At 40.3% G+C, this 27999-nt stretch overlaps 1 protein-coding gene across 1 annotated transcript in view; it reads right to left on the bottom strand.

The window, feature by feature from the left end:
• Positions 1–27999, bottom strand: part of LOC136863175 (RING finger protein B-like) — a 374129-nt gene that overhangs the window by 30532 nt on the left and 315598 nt on the right. The window contains exon 4 of the mRNA XM_067139526.2: positions 23385–23561. Coding sequence (XP_066995627.2) covers positions 23385–23561 — 177 coding nt within the window. The remainder of the gene's footprint in view (positions 1–23384; positions 23562–27999) is intronic.

The following is a 27999-nucleotide window of genomic DNA, read 5'->3' as shown; positions in this document are numbered from 1 at the left end:
AGGGACAGGTCTTTCATTTTGTCCTTTACTCTGTGAATGACATGGTAGCCTATTGTTTCTTTATTCTGGCCCTTGAAATCAGATCATTTCATTCACCAGGAATGTACAGTTGACAAAAATAACAGTGGCTGCACTCTAGAACCTAAGTTCAAGTGCCCTTTCTACTATTCAGAGACAAGCAACGTAACATGTTGTTGGACCACTGTCTGACATAACCTGATATCTATAGCCGTTATAATGGACGAATTCTCATGTTACTATTGTAGTCTAGTAGTAAAGTTGTGAATTGGTATTCATGAGGTCGTGAATTTGAACACAACCTAGTGCTTTATTTTTTTAAGAGAGAGAAAATATAGTTGCTCATTTCTTTTATGACTGTTTGAGTAAAGAACACGAGGTTATGCCATAACTTCATCATTATTTAGTATGACATTATGGCTTCAAATAGAAAGAAAAAGATTCTTTTGTCAACAAAAATATTTTAACAAAAATATTTTTTTGTGGCATAAGCCAAAAAACTTACTGGCTTCCATAGAAAAAGAAACACTCCCCCAATACGATTCAATATTTAGTCTGTCTTCCTCCCAACTCGATCATGTATTGTAGTCGAGTGACCATAGGATCAACTATTCTTTTCAAATAATGACTGTTTTTAGCCATGACATCCCAGGCACCCTGGACGAGCTTCTAAATATCATCAGGACAACTTGGACATATTTCCTGACATATGCTTCTCTACTTGTGTCCACATATTCTCAATAAGGTTCAAGTCAGATATGCAATGAGGTCAGTCTATCTGTTTGATATCCTGTCTCCTCACAAACAAGTCTTGAATCAGTTGACATGTGTGAACTGGATGATTATCCTACTGATATTGAAGAATTCTAGCAGGATACAATGACCTAATATAAAGAACATATATCATTCCAGCGAACGTTGATAGTTCTGCTGGTTTAATTTCCTGTGAATCCGGTGGATTGCACCCACTCCATGATGAGAAATCCAGCCCAACATGACACAGACACTTGACCACTGTGGGCATGAATGGCGGCGTATCTGTGGTCCAGTCAAAGATGATGCTCTATACAATGAGCAATTTTCAGAAGATGTTGAATTTCACAAGAAGCTGATCGCTGCAAAATGTACTGGATTGGTACAACCAGTGGACATTTTCTTTTTCCATCCATTCAAAAGTATGGTACAGTATATCACAGATATAATAGTGTTATCATCCACAGTTAAAATGTGGCCAACAGAACAATTTCCTCGCATCGAATTGTTTGTGCACTTCAAATTTTCAACAAATAGATTTAAACAATTGACTGGGCAAGTTGGCTGTGTGGTTAGGGGCTGCAGCTGTGAGCTTGCATCCAGTTGGTAGTGGGTTTGAAGCCCACTGTTGGCAGCCCTGAAGATGGTTTCCGTGGTTTCCCATTTTCACACCAGGCAAATGCTGGGGTTGAACCTTAATTAAGCCCACGGCCGCTTCCTTCCCACTCCTAGGCCTTTCCTATCTCATCGTCGCCATGAGACCTATCTGTGTCGGTGCAACGTAAACCGAAATTCTAAAAACGAAATTCTATTCATATAATTAATCCTATTTACTTTATTTAAATGTGGTTACACCAATGAACATCCAGGACAATTTCAGATACATTTCTAACAGTGTTTCAAGAATGGTTTGGAAGAAGAATGTTTCAAAGATGACTGTGTTCAGCTTGCCTCTATTCGATGTGCTCACTGTGAAAGATGATTTTTGTCTAGACCATTAATTACTTATCAACCTACTAGTGTACTTCACATGGACTGTGATGGGTGCGTAATGTATTTTATTTCCAGATTTTAAACGTTACTGAATGCATGCCCATCTACAATAATCAGCAGCATTTGGACTAATCTGCACGAGGATTCCTGTCTTTATGTGTATTCATAGTCTATATAGTCTACATAGTCTATATTTGGCAGCTCATAGCCCCTATGTTTCTTGCTCATAGCAGCTGTAATTTGCATGGTATGCATATTCTGATATTGTCTTATTATTATTACAACTTCCCCCATGCGCAGGCTGCCACAAGGACAAAGTATGTCGACTACACAGTATTTTGTCTTCTAAGTTACTGTTGACTATGCCAGGTAGAAAAATCACCACAAAGCTCAGGAGTAAATTTGCAATACGGTTCTTCAGATGTTATATAGATGATTGCGGAGTGTGGTCACTGAACCTCGTATTGCAGCGATAGCGATGTCGTGAAGTCGTGTCCGGCTGAGACTGAGAGAATCACATAGCTGTACAAGAAATTTTGGGATTGTGCCTCGAGCTCTGATCATGTGTCCATAGACGGAAATATTGTCTAGGTGATATTTATCTTTATAGTAGTTTACAGTTGGCTGGTAAATTGACTTCTTTTCGGCGTCCACCTCTTCGGCCTGGCCAACGTGCGACTCGAAGCGTATTGTGGGATCTAAGATTAGTCCTTGCTTGATAGCTGGTTGAAAGGCTATCATGTCAATACCACTGTTGCTACCGTTGGTAGCTAGGCCAGAGACCTCTTTGTGCTTCATGAAACCGTGATCCCTCAGCGAGGTCGCAATCATGTGTCGTATTGTATGATGGCGGGAATTTCTCAATACCTCCCCGTGAGGGCAGGCTCCCAGGACATGGCCAAGAGTTTTGTGCTCTCTGTGGCAACGCCGACAGAGGGTGTTGTCCTGGGACCTTCCTGGCACGGACCGAACGGCACACACATTCACTGTCATCTTGATGGCCTCCCTCCATTCCGCATAGGATAAGCCTCGGTGATCTTTTATCCATTTGTTCCCTGGTGTGTATTCCTGGAAGAGTCCAACGTCCTTTCCTTTGTGCGGCAACTTCATCCATGACTGAACTTCTCTGTCTCGTAGTATCTGTCGGACCTTCCATCATTCTATACAAATTCAAAATATGTGCTACAACAGTTGGGTGCCCTTCCTTGTTAGCACGATATGTAGACAATGACTGAGCAGCGAGAGGAGTGGGAGATGAAGTAGCCTCCCTCGATTGTCCCTCGCCACATGCACAGCTGATTTCTGCACAGAACGTTTATCAAGTATTTGGTCTATAGTGAAGGTAGCATTGCAAGTTAAGTTATTAGCATACATTTAAACTCTAATTTGGTGCAATTAATACATATATGCATTTAATTTTGTTATCTCTGCTACTGCTGTAATAGTAAATTTATTTCAAGGTAATTTTAGAATAGAAACTTACAAATTTATGAATGTATGAAGGTAATAAATAACACGATACCCTTGTAAATTTTGTGTGAAGAAAGAAATTCAAGAGAATATGCAGTATTTCACTGGCAAAGTGGTTAACAGTTCTATTGTATTGATTATTGCCACTCTTGGTATTCATATATTACCTTGTTGCATACATTATCTGTTTAACTTCCAGATTTAGTTTTTCTCCCAGACTCAGTGAGGCATTCCACCTCTACCACCTCAAGGGCAGTGTCCTGGAGCGTGAGACTTTGGTTTGGGGATACAACAGGGGAGGAGGACAAGTACCTCGCCCAGGTGGCCTCAACTGCTATGCCAAACAGGGACCTTGAAGAGGAATGGGGAGATTGGAAGGAATGGACAAGAAAGAGAAAAGGAAGTGGCCATGGCCTTAAGTTAGGTACCATCCCAGCATTTGCTTGGGGAAGAAGTGGGGGGAAACTACAGAAAACCACTTCGAGAATGGCTGTGTTGGGAATCAAAACCCCTCCCCCTCTACTCAGTTGACGTCTCGAGGCTGAGCGCATCCCGTTCCAGTCTTCGTACCACTTTTCTAAAAAATTTCATGGCAGAGCCAGTAATCGAACCTGGGCCTCTGGGAGTGGCAGCTAATCATGATAACCACTACACCACAGAGACATTGTCGCATACAGTCAACCATAGTTGAAAAAAACACAAGTAATACTCAGCTGATTCCTGTATTCTGAAAACTTATTTGTAGCTTATTTGTAGTCCGGAATAGTTCAGCCAGGCTGAGTGGCTCAGACGGTTGAGGCACTGGCCTTCTGACCCCATCATAGCAAGTTCGAACCTGGCTCAGTCCGATGATATTTGAAAGTGCTCAAATATGTCAGCCTCATGTTGGTAGATTTACTGGCATGTAAAAGAACTCCTGCGGGACTACATTCCAGCACCTCAGCATCTCCGAAAACCGTCAAAGTAGTTAGGTGGACGTAAAGCTAATAACATTATTATTATTGAATAGTTCAAATCTCCAGCGTACATTATACTTTGCAACCTCAATCTTTAAGCATGTAAGGGCAGTTTTCATTTCTATCAGTTTGTAGAAATAAAAAGAATTAAAAAGATACTTTCTAATAAGTATTTACTTCTAACTACATTTTTGTTGTTTCAGTTAACCTATTGAAATTAGGATGCATCTAAACAAAGTTGAGAATATTATTGTAATGTAGATATTTTATTAGAAATTTATTCTGCTTGCCTTATTATTATATATTCTTTATGTGGTAGGGGTCCGACTCATTGGCTGAATGGTTAGTGTCCTGGGCTTCAGTTCAGAGGGTCCCGGGTTCGATTCCCGGCTGGGTCAGGGGTTTTAACCTTAATTGGTTAATTCCAATGGCTTGGGGGCTGGGTGTGTGTTGTGTATTCAACATTAGAAATCATCCTAGGTAGGGACCTCATCTTCACAGACATGCAAGTCGCCTAATAGGGTGTCTACTAGAAAAAGACCTGCACCAGGCCTCTCCGGAGGCCATATGCCATTATTATTATTATGTAGTAGGGGAAGAAATATCTCTGTAGGAGTTTAGCTCTTTCTAGAATTCTATTGTTTCAGTTAACCTTTTCTAATAAGGATAGGCATAAGTGCAGTTTAGGATTGTAGTGAAGCTACTTTTTATCAGATAATATCTTGCTTGCTTTTTCTGTTTGTGTGCAGTATTTTTAATAAAAAATAAAATTAAAAAATAATCTGTCTATGTACATATTTAGTTCAGCTACTCATTTGTATAGTTAGTCTGTTAGTAGTAGTGTTTTATAAATGGGATACATCTCACAATCAGTAGAATAATTGTAGTGTAGTTATTTTATTAGTTAGTATTGAACTTGCCGAGCTGAGTGGCTCAGACAGTCGAGGCGCTGGCCTTCTGACCTCAACTTGGTAGGTTCGATCCTGGCTCAGTACGGTGGTATTTGAAGGTGCTCAAATACGTCAGCCTCATGTCAGTAGATTTACTGGCATGTAAAAGAACTCATGTGGGACTTAATTCTGGCACCTTAGTGTCTGCGAAAACCATAAAAGTAGTTAGTGGAACATAAAGCCAATAACATTATTATTATTATTATTATTATTATTATTATTATTATTATTATTATTATTATTATTATTATTATTATTATTATTATTATTATTATTATTATTATTATTATTATTTAACTTGCATTATTGTAGTGAAATATTTGTGTAGTATACAATATTTCTTCCCTCTGACGTACATACTTCTGTTCATGGAACACCTACACTATTTAATTTCTGCTAATATTTCCATATTATTTCACATTTTAATGAAGAGATAAAAGAATGGCTCAGGGAGAGAGGAGTAGGGACTGTGAGAATAGTGAGTTTTGAGGGAGATATTTAGTCATATAATAGAGGACAGGAATGAATGTATCAATGTACAAGATGTGGTAGGTAGGCAAGAAGGAGCAGGAGAACTTGTGACAGACAGATGGGATAATGTTTTAAGGGGATAAAAATGAGTGCATAATGGGTTTTCCTCAAGGAGTGAGTTCAGAAGAGGTATTGGTGAGGGATTGGTGTGAGTCACTGCAGGTAGACCAGTAGATGGAAGATGAGAAACATGGAAGTGTCACAGAGAAGGAATGAGGCAAGAGGAAAGGGAAATGTAGAGTAGAGAATAGGAAGACAAAGGTGGAACAGGGTCATGAAAGTGTGTGAAAGGAATAGGAAGTAGGTTCTGTAGCCATGAGGGAAGTTAAGGGAGATCAGGAGAGGGGGGGATGTAAATTGGATATGACTGAGGCTCTGGTCATGGGTGACTCTGTTGTTAGAAATGTGGGGAAAGTGTATGGAATAAAGGGAACAGGGTAGAGTGTTATTCAGACATTAGATTAAGGCAGATGTTGCCGAAACAGGATGGGAAGAAAGAGGGTGAGGATAAGTGAAAATTTTCCATGTTGGTACCAACAATGTAAGGCAACATACTAACATAGTAGGGGATGTGCGAGATCTGGTTGTGACTGTGCTGGAGGCATTTAAAGGAGCAGAGATCAGTGGGATACTGTGTAGAAGGGATATTGACTGGAGGATGATTGGGGATTTAAATGAGACTATGGAGTGGGTATGTGGAAAATTGGGAGCAAGATTTGTAGATCCTAATGTATGGTAGGAGATGGGGATCTATGTTCAGATAGCCCTCACTTGAACTGCATTGGTACATACAGAGTGTTCTTGAAAAGGGTTCCAATATTTACAGAGGTGGCAGCACGCAACAAATGAAGGAAAACAGGTCCTGTATACTTTGGTCGCAAATCAATATCTTTGGATTTATGGCCCACTAACTCTTCTATCAGTGATCATGATATTCCAATTTTCAGAGGATCATATGCAACAAAAATATGGAAATACGTTTCTGCATAAACGTTGGTCATAACCTACTTGCGTGTTGTGTTATGGTCTTATTATGATGGAACAGCAGCCCATTTTCATTGTAGGGTTAGGCGGCACCTAACACGGGTCTTGCACGAGCGACGGATGGGTCGGCGAGGGGCCAGACTTGGCCTGCGTGTTTGCCTGACCTTAACCCTTTAGATTTTTGCTTTGGGGATACATAAAGATCATGGTGCGTGTGGTCCCCATAAATGATGTGGATACTCTATGAGAGCACGTGTTTCAGTGCCTGTGATGCAATCAGGCAATGGCCAGGGACATGATTCCATGCAAAGTAGGGTGGAAGGCTGAATTGCAATGGATGGCGGTCACATCGAGCACATGTTGTGAATAGTAGATCAAAGCCATGGTGATCATTGATGGTAATGGTAATGGACCATAACTCTGAAGATATTGGGCTTGCGACCAACTTTTATAGGTCCTTTTTTCCTTTGTTTGTTGTGTGTTTCCTCCTCTCTAAATATTGGAACCTTTTTCTAAGGACCCTGTATAAGAAAAGGGGACTGATTAGAAGAGTTATAGGGAGGTTCGTTCAGGAAAACAGAGTGGACTAGGAAGCAGTGATGACAGTACCGGAAGCATGAATTCAAGTAAGGATGACATGAGACTGTTATTGCTAACTGTAGAAGTATTGTAAGGAAAGGAATTGAATTAAGTAATATAATAGATAATTATTTACAAGACATTGTAATAGGAATTGAATCAAGGCTGAGAAGTTATATTAGGGATATGGAAGTTTTCTTTCTGGACTGGAGTATTTATTGTAAAGACAGGTTAAGATAGATAGAGGGAGTATTCATACTGGTGAAAGAAGAATTCATAAGCTACAAAAAAGTTAAGGATACAAAACATGAAATTCTAGGTGTAAGAATAATCTCTAAAGATAATGGGCAACTTGGTGTTTTTGGGGTGTGCAGACTTAGTAAGGCTGGTGTTGACTTTGATGCAAAATTATTTGACAAGACAATCAGCTGTGTGGGGAATGGCACAGAAAAGAATGTGATTGTAGCAGGTGATCTTAATGTACCAAATGCTGACTAGGAAGGGAATGCAAATGACAGAAAGCATAATGATGAATAAGCTAGATAATACATTTAGACAGATAATGCCTTTACTGGTGGGAAGTTAGGGCTCAAGGCCCTCTCTTACACTTAACCACTAGAAGAGTATACATTTACACAACTTATAATTATGAATACAAATAAAACAAATAATATTAATAGGAATAGTAATAATAATAATAATAATAATAATAATAATAATAATAATAATAATAATAATAATAATAATAATAATAATGATAGAATCCTTAATTTTAAAATACACAAAATAAAATACACTTAAATTATGTAACTACAGTAATCCATTCAGCTTAACCAGAAAGTGACGGAAGGAATTAGAGCAGAAAATATTCTAGATGTTTTGCTGATAAAACCGGATGAGTTCTATAGAAAAATTGAAGGGACTGATGGTGATCACAAAGCTATCTTTGTCATAGATAAAAAATAAATGTGATAGAAAGGAAGCTTATAAAAGTAGGATTATTAAGCAACACCATATATTTGATAAGAGAGGCATAAGAAATGTTTAAAAAGCATTTACACTGACTGACAGAGCAAATGCAACACCAAGAAGGAGTGGTCAGAACTTTATGCCAACTGCAGGGTAGACTGACGTCAATGAGGTATGCTCATGATGTGAAATGCGCCGCTGTGCTGCGCACGTAGCGAACGATAAATGGGACACGGCGTTGGCGAATGGCCCACTTCGTACCGTGATTTCTCAGCCGACAATCATTGTAGAACATGTTGTCGTGTGCCACAGGACACGTGTATAGCTAAGAATGCCAGGCCGCCGTCAACGGAGGTATTTCCAGCAGACAGACGACTTTACGAGGGGTATGGTGATCGGGCTGAGAAGGGCAGGTTGGTCGCTTCGTCAAATCGCAGCCGATACCCATAGGGATGTGTCCACGGTGCAGCGCCTGTGGCGAAGATGGTTGGCGCAGGGACATGTGGCACGTGCGAGGGGTCCAGGCGCAGCCCGAGTGACGTCAGCACGCGAGGATCGGCGCATCCGCCGCCAAGCGGTGGCAGCCACGCACGCCACGTCAACCGCCATTCTTCAGCATGTGCAAGACACCCTGGCTGTTCCAATATCGACCAGAACAATTTCCCGTCGATTGGTTGAAGGAGGCCTGCACTCCCGGCGTCTGCTCAGAAGACTACCATTGACTCCACAGCATAGACGTGCACGCCTGGCATGGTGCCGGGCTAGAGCGACTTGGATGAGGGAATGGCGGAACGTCATGTTCTCCGATGAGTCACGCTTCTGTTCTGTCAGTGATAGTCACCGCAGACGAGTGTGGCGTCGGCGTGGAGAAAGGTCAAATCCGGCAGTAACTGTGGAGCGCCCTACAGCTAGACAACGCGGCATCATGGTTTGGGGCGCTATTGCGTATGATTCCACGTCACCTCTAGTGCATATTCAAGGCACGTTAAATGCCCACCGCTACGTGCAGCATGTGCTGCGGCCGGTGGCACTCCCGTACCTTCAGGGGCTGCCCAATGCTCTGTTTCAGCAGGATAATGCCCGCCCACACACTGCTCGCATCTCCCAACAGGCTCTACGAGGTGTACAGATACTTCCATGGCCAGCGTACTCTCCGGATCTCTCACCAATCGAACACGTGTGGGATCTCATTGGACGCCGTTTGCAAACTCTGCCCCAGACTCGTACGGACGACCAACTGTGGCAAATGGTTGACAGAGAATGGAGAACCATCCCTCAGGACACCATCCGCACTCTTATTGACTCTGTACCTCAACGTGTTTCTGCGTGCATCGCCGCTCGCGGTGGTCCTACATCCTACTGAGTCGATGCCGTGCGCATTGTGTAACCTGCATATTGGTTTGAAATAAACATCAATTATTCATCCGTGCCGTCTGTGTTTTTTCCCCAACTTTCATCCCTTTCGAACCACTCCTCCTTGGTGTTGCATTGTCACTGTCAGTCAGTGTATGATCAGTGGGAAATGGTAAATAAAAATGAAATGAGGTATAATTTTTTTGTGGTAAGGAATTGTAAGGACCCATTATATTATAACAGGGATAGAAAGTGGTTAAGAAGATGCAGGTTAGAAAGAAATAGAGTTAGGAATGGTTGCAGGGGTAAGGAGGGACTGAAGGAACTAAGTAGGAAATTGAATTCAGAAAAAAGTCAGCTAATGATAACATGACAGCAAACACATCTGGCAGTCATATGAATTGGAAGGAACAATGGAAGTGTATGTATATGTACATTAAGGCTGAAATAGGTTCCAGGAAGGACTTTCCAAGGATCATTATTGAACAAAGAGAGAGTATATATGAAGATTTACAGAAGGCAAAATTATTCAGTCAGCCATATGTAAAAATAGTTGGATAAAAGGATAATGTTCAGGTAGAGGTACTGGCAAATTACTGAAAATTTGTAAGCTGGTATTGATAAATTATTTTTACAATTTGCTTTATGTCGCACCAGCACAGATAGGTCTTATTGCTATGATGGGATAGGAAAGAGCTAGGCATGGGAATGAGGTGGCCAGGGTCTTAATTAAAGTACATTTGCCTGGTGTGAAAATGGGAATTCATGGAAAATCATTTTCAGGGTTGCTGACGGTGGGGTTTGAACCTGCTTTATCCCAAATGCAAGCTCACAGCTACGTGATCCTAACTGCATGGCCAACTCACTTGGTGATAAGATATCCGGGGATTTATTTGAGATAATGTGCTGGAATTTAGTACAATACCTGAAATATTTATTCAATTACTGTTTACATGATGGAGAGATGCCAAATGAATGGAGAATTGCAACACTAGCTCCAGTGAACAAGGGAAATGGTGATAAACATAAAGTTTATAATTACAGGCCATTCAGCTTAGCTTGTAAGCTCTCAGAAAGCGTTCTTCCTGATTATATCAGTTAATTTTGTGAAATTACGAACTGACTTGATAGAAGGCAGTTCAGGTTTAGGAAAAGTTATTCAAGTGAGGCTCAACTTGCAGGATTCCATCAAGATATAGCAGGTATTTTAGATTCAGGAAGTCACATGCCTGCATCGGTATTGTCTTATTCAAGGCTTTTGATAGGTAGATCATGGGAGACTACTGACAAAAATGAGGGCTATTGGGCTAGACAAAGGAGTGGTTAAATGGGTGGCTAAATTCCAGAAAAATGAATGCAGAGAATTAGAGTACCAGTAGGTTAAGTGTTATTGATCCAGCAATGATTAAGATGGGTTTTTCACAGGACAATATTATTGGACCTTTATGTTTTCTTATATTATATACTGAGCTCGATAGCTGCAGTCGCTTAAGTATGGCCAGTATCCAGTATTCGGAAGATAAAGGATTTGAACCCCACTGTTGGCAGCCCTGCAGGTAGTTTTCCATGGTTTCCCATTTTAACACCAGGGAAATGCTGCAGCTGTACCTTAACCCTACAAGTTCCAATACTATATTCTGCAGTGCCAGTCATTAATGCTAAAACTGTAGTGGTTTAGAAAATATTTTATAAAATTGGTGAATATTATCAGAAACCAACAATATATACACCATTTTGATCAGAAAGAGTTGTTTCATGATAAACAGACATTTAAAAATTGAAAATATTAGAACTAAATATTCTTTATAGAAAGCAAATTTGTTGTTTGTTTGAATTTTTGTTATCTTGAAAACACAAAGTAAAATTACATAAAATATCATCATAACAAAAAAAAAAAGAAATATACAAAATGTTCCTCATACAATGCTGAAATAACCCTGAAAGTTTCAAGATTATCTGCTCTTAATTATCACTCCTAGAACACTTTGTCACAATAGAGGAAAAAGAAAACATTCACATTCTTTTTTCCTACAGCTTATTCTGATTTTACTTCCCCTTCATGGCCTTTCTTCCTTTTGTGTACCCTTGCTCTGAAGAAGTGCTCTAATTGATCCCACATTGCATCCTGGACACCAATGTCTGGATCGCTCTTTAATGATGTAAGGAAAGGATAAGGATCTTTTCACATGGTTATGAGGGCATTTAAGGTTTGTAGTAGGAATGTACAACCTCAATTCGAGGTGGGATCCACATTTAGATTACTTTATACGAGAACTAGAAGAGATCCAGAGGAAAGCAGCACAAGTTGTTCTAGGTGATTTCCAACAAAGGATTAGTGTTACAAAAAAGTTGCAAACTTTGGGCTGGGAAGATTAGGGAGTAAAGAGATGTGGTACTTGACTAGATGGTATGTTCTAAGCTGTCAGTGGAGAGATGGCATGGAAAGACACTTGAGTGGAGCTTTTAGAGGTAGGAAAGATCATGGTATGAAAATAAATTGGAGTTGAAGAGGGCAAATTGTGGCAAATGTTCCTTTATAGGATGGGGAATAAGTTAAGGAATCTGAATAATTCATCAAGGGGAAAAAAATTAATTGTTACCAAGGACTTATTCTAGAGTCTACCAGGTATCCTGTACTAATATAGTCAGTCTCTAAAAATCCCATAACACTTACATTAATTTATTACACAAAAACTGCAAATGGTATAGCTTTCATATGTCATATTAAAAAGGAACTCAGATGGTTTATTTATGTGAATTTTACAGCGAATGCTCGTAGTTCCCGCATTCACCGCAGTTGGTGTTTTGTAAAGATGGTGACTTCTGGTGAAGAGCACTCTTTCTGTTTGTAGGAATTCTCCAATCAATGCTTGTAGTTCCTGTATTTACTGCAGTTGGTATTTTGTAAATATGGTGACTTCTAGTGAAGAGCGCTCTACCTGTGTTTTTGAATTCTCCAAAAATGAGAGTGCTGCAGATGTGAAAAGGAAGTTGAGGACTAACTACCGCAAAGAATTATGAAGCAGGAAGGCTATTTATGCCTGGCATGTCGGATTTGTGAGTACTGGTTGTTTGCATTCTAAGAAAAGAAGCTGCCATCCTACATTGAGTGAAGAGACCATTAACTGTGTGAGAGAGGCATTCATAGGAAGTCCAAAAAAATCAGTTTGTAGAGCATCCCTTGAGCTGCAAGTACCTTCTACAACAGTTTGGAAGACACTACATATGAGACTACTTATGAAGCCATATAAATTGCAGCTCTTGTATCAATTGAAAGGAAAAGACAAACAAGAGCATTATGAGTTTTGTATCTGAATGCAAGAATGGATGGAAGAAGGTGACGACTTTGTGAATTCCATAATTTTTAGTGAAGAAGCAACATTCTGTACAAATGACAAAGTCAGCAGGCATAACTGTTGAGTGTGGGGTACCAAAAATCCTCATGAATTCATCGAACACGAATGTGATTCACCTAAAGTGAACATATTCTGCGCAATGTCATAGTGGAAATTTTACCAATCATTCTTCTTCACGAGAAAAGTTGTAACTGGATATATGTACCGGGTATGATACAGCAATGGTTGTTCCTACAAATGCAAGAAGATTCCGATATTTTCGTATTCCAGCATTACATGGCCCCACCCCATTAACAAAGCAATGTTCATGATTATCTGAACAATGAGCTACCTCAATGTGGATCAGATGAGCAGGGAATGTTATGACCACTTGCCTCCCAGATCCCCAGATCTAACTCCATGTGACTTCTTCCTATGGGGATACATCAAAGATTGTGTGTGTTGCCACCTTTATCAGAAAATGTCGAAGAACTCAAGCGTAGGATTGAAGGAGTTGCCAGCATTGTATCTGCGGATATGCTCCAGAGAGTATGGCAAGAGTTTGCTTACTCAATAGACACATGCCGAATTACATGTGGTACCCATATCGAGTCATTGTAAAATCTAACACTGGGAACAAAACCTTCTGAATTTCTCTCTTTTTTTTTTTTTTTGCTAGTTGCTTTACATCACACCGACACAGATAGGTCTTATGGCGACGATGGGACAGGGAAGGGCTAGGAGTGGGAAGGAAGCGGCTGTGGCCTTAATGAAGGTACAGCCCCAGCATTTGCCTGGTGTGAAAATGGGAAACCACGGAAAACCATTTTCAGGGCTGCCGACAGTGAATTTCTCTTTTTATAAGATAGCCTATATATAAGAAAGCTGTATCATTTGTAGTTTTTGTATAATAAATTAATACATGTGATACCAGATTTTAGGGAGAATGTAAGAAAGTAGAATGATCTAGAATCATAAATGAGTGTGTTTGTATATATATAGATGAAGAGTGTTGAAGATAAGGGAGTAGAAGTTATTTAGAGTGATGTGTTAATAGTTGGTGTATTGTTTACGTTAGCATACGATTGCTATGTAATGAGAGAGAAGATGAAGTCAGTTGGAGTTACGGAGTTGTGATGCCGATATTGCTGCAGGACATCACTTGTGATATACCTCGTACCTGTTACATAGGTATTGAAGTTAGCTGGAAGAAGATTTATGCAGTTATAGGCTTCAGTTCAATAGAGTTGTAAGAGTGAGTAGGAATGTGGTAAAGTTGGTGTTATTGCCGTAGATCAGGTGTTTCGATATCACTCATAGCGAATCACTTGTGATCTAGTATGTGACTTTGTATGGGTTTAGTCAGTCAGTTGAAGTTACAGTTGTAGGAAGAGTTTGCGTGTGAGTGCTACTAATGTTATGAGTTGTAATATTTCAGCTGTTCAATACCATTCATGGATCAATTGATTTACTTTGTACATAAGCTCAGTGGACAAAAAAAATTTAAGTTACCGGGCGAGTTGGCCATGCGCGTAGAGGCGCGCGGCTGTGAGCTTGCATCCGGGAGATAGTAGGTTCGAATCCCACTATTGGCAGCCCTGAAGATGGTTTTCCGTGGTTTCCCATTTTCACACCAGGCAAATGCTGGGGCTGTACCTTAATTAAGGCCACGGCCGCTTCCTTCCAACTCCTAGGCCTTTCCTATCCCATCGACGCCATAAGACCTATCTGTGTCGGTGCGACATAAAGCCCCTGGCAAAAAAAAAAAATTAGTCATCCCTGGAGAAATCATTTTAAGCATCAAATATCATGTAGCTTTGCCTCTGGACTTGATAACCACCTGTATTTGGTTAGGAAGTGAGTCTACAAGGTTGTGCAAGTATGTTGCATCCAGGTTAAGACGCTCGCTGAAAATTTGATCACTCATTTCCACCAAATTGCGGGGATGCTAATATCAGCATATTACCCACTGTTCCAATATGGCCCACAGATTTTTAATGAGGTTCAAGTCAGGTGATTTTTCAGGCCAATTGAGATGTAATCAGGTGGGGGAGTATTCATAAAACCAGTCACATATGTGTCCAGCCCATTGAACTTTGCTGTTGATATCTTGAAAAATTGGAGTATCAATAGCATACTCATGCAGATGTTGACTGAAAGGCAACACCTGATCATCCAGAATGTTTAAATAAACATGCTGGTTTATGTTAGTAGTCTATGATTTAAAAAAAATAAAAAATATCACAAAAACATCACAGACCCACCTCTGGCTTGAACCTGACCTTGCACACATCCAGTTTGAAATGCTTCATTTGGCCTTCAGTGCATTTGATGACGTGTGTCATTGGATTACAGGCAAAAATGTGATTTATGAGACCACATTACATTATGCCAGTCAGCTACTGTCTACATTAGATGGTTTCTAGCCCATTGAAGGTGCGTAGCTTTATGTGCCTGTGTGAACAATGTGACGAGGTGACTGACTCCAAACGTTCATTGCATGCATTTCCTGTTGCAAAGTTTTCTTACTAACAGGTTGGGATGGACCTTCATTCGCTGACTGCAGTAATTCCTATTGGATTTGGAAGCAATTATGATTCACAAGCCGTGAAATGCATCTCTGGTCCCTCACAGTGAGGATCTTTTTACCGACCACAATTCTGATGTCATGTTTTGTGGCCACGTGTAGTACCCCACTGCTTGTAGACATGTTGAATAGTCCACTGCAAACTCCAAAAATTCCAGCAATTTCACCACCGCATGGCCATGGGCACCGCCAAACACGATTGCCCTTTTTTGCCGCTATGTCACTTCCTTACATCTACCCATGTTGGCGTATACTGTCCGCTTAAAAAATCAATGTCTCACTGATCATTACTGCCTTACGCCCATGTAGAGGCAGTGCACGTTCAGTTGAGCAAAGGACTCGTTTGCTGTGCCATTTGTACAAGCTTAATGGTCCATCTGTGCGTGCGCAGTAGGGTGACTAATTTTTGTTTGGTGAGCTTATTTCTGTATGTTATCCTATTGTATTTGTGTTAGGCAAAAATTTATATATAATGGTATTCAGTAACAGTAGTATTATTAATTTTACTACATTGCTGCACCTACATTAAATTGACGACCGTGACTGGACTAGTGTGTAGGACTATTGTATACGAATGCAAGTGTGATACACCAGTTGAAGTTAGATTATTTCAAACGAGTTGAAGATTTTTTTTACAATCACATTGACACTGATAGGTCTTATGGAGATGATGGGATAGGAAATGGCTAGGAGTTATAAGGAAGTAGCCATAGCCTCATTTAAGATGCAGCCCCAGCATTTGCCTGGTGTGAAAATGGGAAACCACAGAAAACCATCTTCTGGGCTGTTCACAGTGGAGTTCGAGCTTACTATTTGCTGAATGCAAGCTTATAACTGCGCACCCCTAATTGCATATTGATTAAATCCAAGCGAGTTTTACATCTAGAACCACAAAGAGGGAGGATCTTCAATAACATTAGAGGGGATTAGTTTTGAAACAATATTTGCAAAGCTAATAACTGTGTTCCAGGGGTTAAATTCATGTATGTCAAATACTTAAGAAAACCTGAATTCTCATATATCACAAGTGAATACTAACTTGACAGAACAGTTAGCCGGCACAAATTGAAAGAAATATTTCTACTTTAGAGCAAAATGTAGTTCTCCTCAATAACATGAAAGTGTCTACCCTGCACTCTGTGGAAAACAGATCAGATCATATTAGTGAGAGGCTTCATTTTCAAGTCTACTGCCAAATATCGGATAATTAGACCCACAGGTCATGAAGGAAAGTCTCCCTGAGATTTACTGGAGATTAGAAGAGGACCCCTGATGAGCTGTTCCTTCGACATTAACTGTACTGCACTGGTGATTGGGGGATTCAGTCTCCCATTCCTGGTCAAGTCAATACAGCAGTCTCCCTCACTGAATGTCAGCATAACCAGCAGCAGGACATCCAGAGAATACATGCCTTGGCCGAGTAAACACTTATCCAGGCCAAGGCATGTAATGCATAAGAGGACCAGGTTTTTCTACCAAAGTAGATTGGACTCGCCGAAGGGGACAAATAACTGGGTGATATCCATGGCGAGCCAGATGCAGCAAGGGAATCTGTGCCATGGGGGGTGGAGGTTGATGGTGTTGTAGCATCAACAACCGCAGACACAGAGCAATCTGGTGATGACAAGAAAGAAACCAGGGTGCACTCACTGAGGACTCCCATCCTGACAAGGTCCATGCGACAGAGCGGTGACCAGTGAAACCACCACTAGGAGACCAGGTGAGCCAGAGGCAGTGAGGGAGTTTCAGCTGGAGGGGAGGCAGGTGATGGAGTAGCACTGATGACCCTAGGCATTAGCCATTCTGGTCAAGGCAAGGAGGGAACTGAGCTCATAGAACCAGAGGAAGATCTGTACCCAGGAGGCATGACAGGTGAAGATGCTGAGCCAAGACATAATTTATATATAATGTATTGAACAGGTGGATTCATAATAAAACTTTATTATTGTATACTAATTTATATCCTACGAAGTGTCGGCAAGAACTGAAAAATCGTTTTAAGTTATAGGGTTGTATGTACTAGGGTAGCCCAGAAACTAATGCACCACATTTCTTTCTTCAATAATTATTTATTGAACACAATGAAACTTATACACAAGAAAGAATGGTGTTTCTTCGACACTCCCTACGGGAATCAACATCTATATCATCTGATGGCCAAGCAGGCATCAATTTTTGGTAAGGAGACAAAATCTCTCATAGTGCATTGGCACTGCCAGTGGCTCCAAGTAGCCTATGCAGTGGCCTCCATGGTATGCACTAGCCATGAGTCTTGGTGGGTGTGCTAAGTACCAACTGATGAGCTCAACTTAGCACACAGGGGTGAAATGCTGGCAACCAGGAATGAGTTAGCTGGAAAATTTATAATGTCCAATAACAGACCATTTATATTGGTACTCCCTATTTTTCCAGATAATCTCCTTCCTGTTCTATGGCCTCCCTCCAGCGGGACACATGGGCGTGTATGACCTATTGGTACCACCCCTTGTTCGGTTCATGAAGCCATTTCTTCACTGTGCATATCAACTCTTCATCATCCTCAAAATATCTCCCATGAATGGCATTTTTCAATGGCCCAAACAAGTGAGAGTCTGTGGGAGACAGGTCAGGGCTATAGGGTGGATGGGGTAACACTGTCCAACCCTGTTTTGTGATGTACTCCGATGACCTCAAACTTGTGTGAGGGTGTTCGTTATCATGTTGAAGCAAATAATCACCTGGGTTGTTATGGCATTCAAGTCGCAGGAAGCACTTCTTGAGTTTGGTTAATGAGTTCACATAAGACTCAGAATTACATAATGGTGGTGTCTCTTGGCATCACATGAGTGAGAATGACACCATCACAGACCCTAAACACAGTGATCATGACCTTACCAGCGGAAGCAGTTGCTTTAATTTTTTCTTCTGTAGAGAGTCAGGATGGCATCATTCCATCGATTGCTGTTTTGTTTCAGGCTCAAAATGGTGAACCCAGGTTTCATCACCTGTCACAATCTGGGAAAAGAAGGCTTCGAAACATTGCAGCAACTAAGAAAAAAATGTTTTTTCTAAGAGTTTTGTATTCCTCTGTAAGACAGTGCTAAACCCATTGTGAACACTTTTTTGCTTAATCAAGAGCACTGATGATTACACCCACACTTCCTTTGCTGATTGACAGCTCCCACACCAAACTGCCAAGTCGTTCTGCTTCAGTCCTCACAATTAACCTCATCAGTATGCTGCATCTTGTCAGGTGTGACAGCCGTGGGTGGCCTCCCCGACTGCTCCAAATCTTGGAGCTCTGCCGAACCAAGTTCAGAATGCCTCATCCTCTGGGCCCAGCAGCTAACCGTACTGCTGTCAACTTACTTCTGATGCTCCATGAACTGTACATAAACATTTGTGAATGCTTCCAACTGTTTCTTGCTCTGCAGTGAGAAATTCAATGATGACACAGTGTTTGTAACATACATCACTTACAGATGCTGTGTTGAACGATTGTTGCATGTACGCTACCTGTCGGAAGAAACAGAAACTTTGCACGCGCACTCCAAAAACTTCAAAGAATTCATATCTAAAATTTTGCATTCATACTATTGTTGGGGGCTGAGAACAAAATTGTGGTGCATTATTTTCTGGGCCACTGTATAGAGATCATATGCATCCTGTTATTTTAGTTGCAGCAGTTCATTGACGAAGCAACTTCGATCATGAGTGAGATAAAGTCCGAGGTGCAAGGGTGGGAGTTCACAAATCCTTCTTTGCCATCAGCAAAGCCTACCAATATCTTAAGGTTGCTATGGGATAAGTCAGAAGATACCCTATACAGAAAAGGTAAATTCCCTTTGCCTGGAGAAAATCACCAAGAAGAATATTTTCTCAGCAGCACATCGGATTTTTGACTATTTTGTAGTTTCACCCTGCTTCCCAAACTTTTCTTACAGCAGACACGGGAATGAGGTATAGGTTGGGATCAGGAAGTGAATGAGGACCTTAAATCACAATTCTTGACCTGGATGAGGGATTTGCCATACTAAGAAGACATCAAAATTCCCAGATGGCTACCGGGGTCAGATTCGCAAGAAAACTGGACACTTCATTTCTTCTGTGACACAAGTCATCTCTCGTATGCAGCTGTGGCTTACCTATGTGTTGAACATCAGGATCAGGTTCATGTCCAGCTCATCCTCACAAAAGCAAGAGTCTGTCCAATTAGTAAGCCTAACAAGAAAATGACAATCCCGAGGTTGGAGTTGTTAGCTGCAACAATAGCTTCTAGGATGTACTCGAATACTGTACATGATTTCAACATCCCTGGTATTAAGGCAATATTTTGGAGTGACACAACTACGGTCTTAGCATGGATTCAAAGAGAAGATCAATGGGATGTGTTCATGTCCAACCGAGTTAAAGAAATCAGGGAACTGACTGAAGGACAGGAATGGAGGCACGTTCCAGGCACCATGAATCCTGCAGACCAGCCATCTCGTGGCACTATCGCTAAGAAGTTGTTAGAATCAAGATAGTGGGAGGGACCTAACTGGCTACAAGAAAAACCAAGTACATGGCCCAAGGTATACGTACAGTTTGACGGAAAAGAGATTACCCCTGGCAAAAAGAAAAGTACTGTTTCCTCCATGCTCTCAGATACAGTTGAATCTGATTGGTATTTGCCTGCTTTTCTACTTTTAGGCAAAGCATACATTTAATTGTTTGGTTTTATTGCTTTGTGAAGAATTGTCAAACAAAAGAACATGACAGATTTTATGGTTACTTGACAATAGAAGAATTAGTGGTGGCTAAGCCTATAGTTATAAATATGGTTCAGAAACAGGCTTTCTCTGGAGTGAATGACCAAAAGTTGTTGAATTTGGTCCCATTCATTGATAGTAATGGAATTCTACGCCTAATGACAAAAGTCTCACATAGGAAGGATCTAAACGATTTTTGTCAACCAGCTGCTCTGCATAGTTCTGAGCATCCTGTTGTATTTCGCCTGATAATGGATTTACATAAAGAATCATGTCACGCAGGTCCACAGATGATGTTGACTCTCCTTAGAAAAAATTTTGTATCCTTGGTGGAAGGCTAACTGTTCAATCAGTTCTGGATAAATGTCTTCAATGTGAGAAACAAACAGTCAAGCATTTAGACATTAATCTGGCACCTCTTCCTGAAGATAGAGTGTGAAATGCTAAGATATTTGAAGTTACTGGTGTTGATTTAGCAGGTTCACTATACCTCAAGGTGGAGAAGGGCAGTAATAAAAAGGCATGGATGTGTTTGTATACTTGTGGAGTGTATCAAGCAGTACATTTGGAGCTTATACCTTCCCTCTCAACTGACAGCTTCATTCAGAGTTTTAGGAGATTCATTAGTAGAAGAGGTTGACCATCTCCTGTCTATCCTCCTCAGTCTGTATGTAGCATATGCTCTACATGTGGTTTTGTCTACTTACAATAAAACAAAATAATTTAATGAAAAAAGTAATAATGGTAGGAAAGTTAACTCTGAGTCCTGATGTAGCCTATATGCTACACGAATAAAACAACTTAGTTAAACACACTAATTTTCTATGATGAATTTTTAAAAATTATTTGAGCAAAATATAACTCATTGAATGCACCAACAGGCTCGGGACTGAAGAGGCTATAGTGACAATGGTACTAACTTTTCTGCCACTGATAATGCATGTAAGAAATTGTACTGGGATGCTTTTAACCTTTACAGCACTGCCAGAAGAATTAAATGGAAGCTTAATCCTCCAACTGCATCCTGGTTGGGTAGTTGGTGGGAGCGGCGTATTGGAATAATGAAGAGACTACTGCATCGTGTCCTAGGACGAACATCAGTTGACTATGAAGAGATGAAGACAATTTTGTGTGACTGTGAGGCTGTCATCATTGCTCGTCGCCTAACTTATGTGTCTCAAAATCCCAGTGATATGACTCCTCTAACACCCAATATGTTTCTGCAGGAACTTGAAGTGATAGGAGTTTCAGATTTTGATTTAGTTGAATCCACTGATCTAAATAAGAGACTTTGCTACCGGCAAAAGCTGTGAGAAGATTCTGACGGAAATTTCATTCTGAATACTTATAACAGTTGATGTTGTTAGCCTATGAAAAGGAGCATAGACCAATTTCAGTTGGTGAAATAGTGTTGGTGGGAAATGACAACACAAAACCGGTAGAGTGGCATTTGGCAACAGTTGTTGAACTCATAAAGGGAACTGATGGTGAAACCAGACTGCTGAGAGTGAAGACTTCAAGCAGCTTGCTTTTGAGACCAGTGCAGAGAATCTACCTGTTGGAACTGGAACTTGGCCAACAGAGTGAAAGTGCAGTGATCGGCAGAAGACTTCGAGAGGAAGTTGTTGAACTACCCCAAGAGAAAACCGTGACCATCACTGAAGAGACTCCCAGGGAACTGGTGGAAACAGGATATAGAAGGATGGTTTGTAAACCTCTAAAACTGAACCTTTGATTGTGTTGTGTAAGTTATCGTTGGACTGACCACCGTTAACTTAAGTGAGAGAAGATGTAGGAATAAGCCTAAGACTTGAATAACATTGATTATTTTCAACTGTGTTGTGTGTGTAGAATTTCTTTGTATTTTCTGTTTTGTTGTTGTTGTTTGCAAGATGACTTCCATGTGTGTGTGTGTTAAAATAAATGTGTTTGATTACTGAAGAATTGTACCTGTGTTTTATCATTTTTGAAGTACATTCCCAACAATAATAGAAAATTCCTTTCTGACTTCACTACGTATCTGTGAGTCAATGCTAGAAGTCTGTCCATGGGAAGTGACAGTTATAGAACTCTAAACAGAAAAATTAGGGCTGAGATAGTAACATGATGCTTAACATCTTAAAATCATATTTAATATACTACAAAACTGGAATATTATTATTTCACTTCATGTCAACCACACTCATCAGTACATTTTTCTGAAGGAGAGATAAACCAATATTTTATAACTTCATATCATTGGTAAAATCAAAGTAAAATTATATCAACAGCTTACTTTGTGTGAAACAGATTACAAACATAAAACCATTAAAAACATGTTGATTTTGCATGTGTTTCTAACTTTTTCAGTTGGAAAGTTACTTGATCCTATTGTTTGTTCACTTGAACGACCATGCATACAAATTTCTTAAATAAATGAAGATATTAAATTATTGTATTTTACTGTAAAGAGATTAAAGCAGAATTAATTTTTAACAGTTTTATTTGACAGTTTATGTTCATTGTATAGTTGCATAACTGGCTCATACTATACTACTTTAACATCAACAAAAGATATTCATCATAAGATGCCAGCTCTGAATTTTCTCTCAATAATGTCAGAAGGTGCAGACAGCCTACAATTAACTTTGTTACTGATATCTGATGTTGATATAGATGTTGATTCGCATAGGGAATCTGAAACATTTGTCCCGAATGAGTAAATTTATAATACCAATATAAATGGTCCGTTATTGGACATTATAAATTTTCCAGCTAACTCATTCCTGGTTGCTAGCGTTTTGCCCCCCGTGTGCTAAGTTGGGCTCATTGATAGTCTCTCATAGTGCATTGGCACTGCCGGTGGCTTCAAGTAGCCTACGCAGTGGCCTCTACGGTATGCACTAGCCATGTGTCTTGGTAGGTGTGCTAGGTACCAACTGATGAGCCCAACCTAGCACACGGGGGCGAAACGCTGGCAACCAGAAATGAGTTAGCTGGAAAATTTATAATGTCCAATAACGGACCATTTATATTGGTATGATATCTGATGTGTCAGTTTGTAAAATCCTTTCACAATTGAAGTTTCTTTTCAAATTAGATTTTTTAAGTTGATAATATTGGACTTTTGGTTCAAGTAGACTATTGTAGCAAAGGAAATTTAACAATTTACATGAAGGACAAGAAGGTTCATTTACCAGTATCCCAGCGCCAGAAATCAGCACGCTCTTGAAGATCAGTCATTCCACCATACACCCACATTGCATCATCGTGAAGAATGGCAGAATGTTTATGGCGAGCTGGTGGTAGGTCCACACTAACTGAACGTCCACTGCTATTGCTTCCCGAAGAGAGAAGATGCCAGGATTCAGTGTCTGCAATCAAATTCCAAAGAATAGAACAGAATAGAATGAGGTTTTTATGACCAAATCAATGGGAGGAAATATTAATTTTCAACAGGCATTATATTTCAATGCACGAATTATCTTGGACCTGATATTCTAAATAAAACTTTTATAAAATAAGGTACAGTCAGTGGCATGTTTTCCTTGCATTCAAGGCATTCATCGCATGTGTTATGATAGCACAAAAACTGTCTGAAATACGATTTATTTCAAGTCAAGTATTAACAACATCATCTCTCAGGACTTCAAAAGTTCTGTGCAACTCCACTACTCCATTCCTTGACTACATTAATGCTGGTGTAGCCTCATCATCTATTCCAATTTAGAAGGAAAGAGAGAGCAAGTGGAGAAGTTAAGGACGTAATGCATTCAATTTTAAAATTGCACTCGGTGGCAGACATAGTTCTGAATCGCTCCGAATGATGTCATTGCAATTGAAAGTTGGTCACCACCCAAATGTGCGGGTTGTAAATTATATTTCAAACAGATTTGCAATTATATCTGTTTTAGACTCACCCATTGTTAATACCACATATGCACAAAACAGAATAAAACATCGAATACAAGGAATAGCACAAAAATAACACACAATGAATGAAATCACTATTCAACAAAATACACAATGAATGAACTCACTAGTCAGCCACTACTTAAGTCTAGAGGTAAATCACCCCAATGGCATTGGTCATGTTTGTCACCTTGGGTTCTCACCAGGGGGTAATCCGTGTTTACCACTCGTGTAACTTTGGATATGCAAACTTTCTTCAAGTTACTAACAGATGGCAGAGCAGAATCTGTCACTGAGGCATCCATTATGACCTGAATATCACTGAGTACATTTGAACTTCTGTTAGGAATGGGCAGTATGGCAGCTTGTGGATTGGCAACAAGTGGTGTTCAGCAATGAATAACGGTTCTGCTTAGGTATGGACGACTCGCTAATTTGGGTTTGGATACATCCTGGCCATCGTGGTGATCTACACTTCATTGTACATCAGCATACCATCACAATGAGAGGTGTCTTTTGTGGGGTGCCATTTCCTACAATTTCCATCTCCCACTGGTGGTGATTGGTGGAAAATGAATGGCACGGAAATATGTCCAGGAAATTCTGCAACCATGTGTGCTTCATTTCCTGATGCAGCTCAAAAACCCTATTTTTCAGCAGGAAAATTTCCAGCCTTATGGGTGTCTTTGGCCTGCCTTCATGATGACAACATAGTTCCTTGGCCAGTAAGTTCTCCAGACCTCTCGCCCATTGAGAATATTTTGAGACCAGATTTGACAGCAGACAGTAACTTTGGCAGATTTGGAGGGCCAATTGTGCCAGCTTTTGTAGGATCTTCCTCAGGAGAATGTTCAATGCCTGTATGTCTCCATGTCTGACTGTATCACCACTGGTCTCCATGCTATGAGTGATCCAACACTTTTTTAAGTGAATTCTTCAAGTATTTGAAGTTTCCTTTATACTACTATGTCCTATGCCTGTACCTACTTATGTGCCTCTGTGATGGCCCCTTCATCATGTGCAATTTTCTTTTCAAATGTGTGGACAACACAGATATGTTTATTCTCATTTTCTGCTTGGTCCTATGCAAAGTTTCATTTTGTTCAATATTCTATACCTTTCTCAATCATGATCTTATTGTCACTTCTCTTGAGTCAACAGGAAAGCACATCTGTTGATACCCTCTCTTCCTTCCTTTTCCCAGTATGTCACGCCCAATGGTAAGGCATGACATTCCATTAATTGTTGTATGAAAAAATGTACAAGAGATACGTGATGGGATATAATGTTAATGGGCGGCATCTGCCATGTGGAGGTAAATGCATGTTATTGTGGTGGAGGATAGTGTTATGTGTGGTGTGCGAGTTGCAGGGATGTTGGGGACAGCACAAACACCCAGCCCCTGAGCTACTGGAATTAACTAATGAAGGTTAAAATCCCTGACCCGGCCGGGAATCGAATCCAGGACCATCTGAAATGAAGGCCAGTATGCTGACCATTCAGCCATCAAGTCAGACATTACTTCAATTAATTTAATATTAAAGGAGATATTAACAATCTTTATTGTTCATTCATGATCAGACGTTCCTCTTAAACCCCCATCTTTAACACAAGTCACAAAATTAGTCATTAAGTTTCTGATCAACCTTACTCTTAAATACCATGTTTTATGAAATTATAACCAGCTGTCTTTCCATGATATTGAAACAAACAAGCGAATGTACAAAAATTTCATTGAACCAACATTGGTCATTACAAAATTTAGCTGAAACAACATTGGTCATTCTTTAATGTTGTCTTCAGTGATGAATCATGCCTTTTTCTTGGCTGCAGTGATTGTTGCAGTTATCAGTGGTGTAGTAAGGAGAGGGGCCGTACTGATAATATTGTCCAGAGGCACACAAGACCAATCACATGCATTACAGTCTGGAGAGCTATTGGCTTACATGTGAAATCGACATTAGTGATAATTGAGGGTACAATGCATGCTTGATGGTATGTGGTCAGGGTTTTTAATCCAGTGGTTGTTCCTCTGATGGTGACTGTTGGAAATGGGATGCTTTAGGACAATGCTTGCACTCACACTGTAAGCATCTCCAGTGAAGCCAGTGCCAAAATGTTAAGGCTTGCAAGGCCTACGATGTTGTAACCACATCTTTAAACGATCTCCAAATGGTACATCCTCCAGCAAAAGTGGGATTTCATGGCACAGAAAGTGCAGGTAGCATGTACCAGTTAATGACCCTCAAAGAAACATGGTCGATTAAAGCGATCACCCAAGATTCCACACCAAACATTCACTCCCCATTGTACTTGATAGGTTGCCTGTAGCACCCAGTGAGGACTGTCAGCACTCCAGTAGTGCATGTTGTGGCGGTAGATGATTCCATAATTGTGCAATTGCGATTCATCCGAGAACAAGATTTTCAACAGGAATGCTGCATAATATTCCACATTTCCTAATAGTTACTGACTGACAGAAATTCATTCAAGCTTCGAAATCTCGCCTGTGGAGCTCGTGGTGTAGCTGCAGATAGTAGGGCTGATATTTATGTGTATACAGTATTTGCCATATGGATGGCTGGCTGATGTTCAGCTGTTGTGTAATTACCTGTGTACTCTTGTGTGGATTAATGCAAACTGTGTCCAGGACTGCCTCCTCATTCTCACCAGATGTTACAGTTTTCTCTCAGACAGGTGGTACCGGTACTCTTTGACTCATGCCTGTTGTCCGTCCACGTCTTCCGTCACTACTGAAAGTCCTTGCAGTAGAATGTCACTTCTCTGGATACCTCTCCTGGTACAAATGTAAGTGTCTGGCATGCATTTTTCCTAGCTTCCCCATAGATAAGGAATATGTCCACATATTCATCCATGGAAAGCATGATGAATGACTGAAGTGACTCATTCAAGTCGTATAGCAGTGCAGCGTACAATAACAATAACAGCGGCGTTCTACTGTTTGCATGTGGCATACACTGGCCTGTGCCTAAGTATTAAAACATCATATCGATGTAAAAATGTTTTAAAGATGTAGGATTCGCGCCATCAATGATATGTTCCGTTAATTGCTGGGGTAGCGCTATGGTGGAACGGTGAGTGTGTTCTTGTATTACGATTAGATTAGAGTACATTACTTCGTCAATTCACTATCTCATACGCTCTTCACGTCACTGTAGCTTCGTTTTAAGCATAAATTTTGCGCTTTGCTACACCCAATCACTGGGCAGCATGACATACTAACATAGTAACATGGTAGACTGATGTAGATAAATGATTTAAACGACGTAATGTTTTTGGAACGGACTATAGCAACTGTCAGGTGTGGTCACTTGCGAGGCATTAGTATCACAAAGGATACTATTGTCGCGGCCACGAAATTAGGCGGGTCAGAGAAATTACGCTGTTGCCAAGGTTATGTAGCAACTGGCGAAGAAATGTTTAACTGAACACATCATTTCGGAGCGCGAGGCAAGTTGTTCTCTCTCAAGCTCCTGATGTTACTTCATACAATGTTTCGAGACAAATTATACTACAAGCTTCAGAAAAGACTGCTGATTCCAGTGGTATAACTATTTTCCATATAAACCACTTTAAATAATTATGAAAAATAAAATCTTGAACGAGTAAGCTTAAATCCGTAGAATCATGTATTGAAAATTTCAGTAAGCGGCCAAGTTTTTATTTCTTCAGCCAATAAAATTTTGTCTGCGGGAAAAATGTAAAAAAATTCCTGATTTATATTTTTTATCTGAAACATATTACCGTGAGTCTTGTAATTTTCCTGGAAAATGGCCCGGAAAGCGATAATGTAAATGTCGCTAGCTGAGGCAGTTCGGGGTGCGCGCACCAGCACAGGCTGCAAGACCCCGTAAATACTTTCGGATTACATATTAATCC

The sequence above is a fragment of the Anabrus simplex genome, chromosome 2, assembly GCF_040414725.1.
Source record: "Anabrus simplex isolate iqAnaSimp1 chromosome 2, ASM4041472v1, whole genome shotgun sequence".
Lineage (NCBI taxonomy): Eukaryota > Metazoa > Arthropoda > Insecta > Orthoptera > Tettigoniidae > Anabrus > Anabrus simplex.
This window is presented reverse-complemented; position numbering and strand designations above follow the sequence as displayed.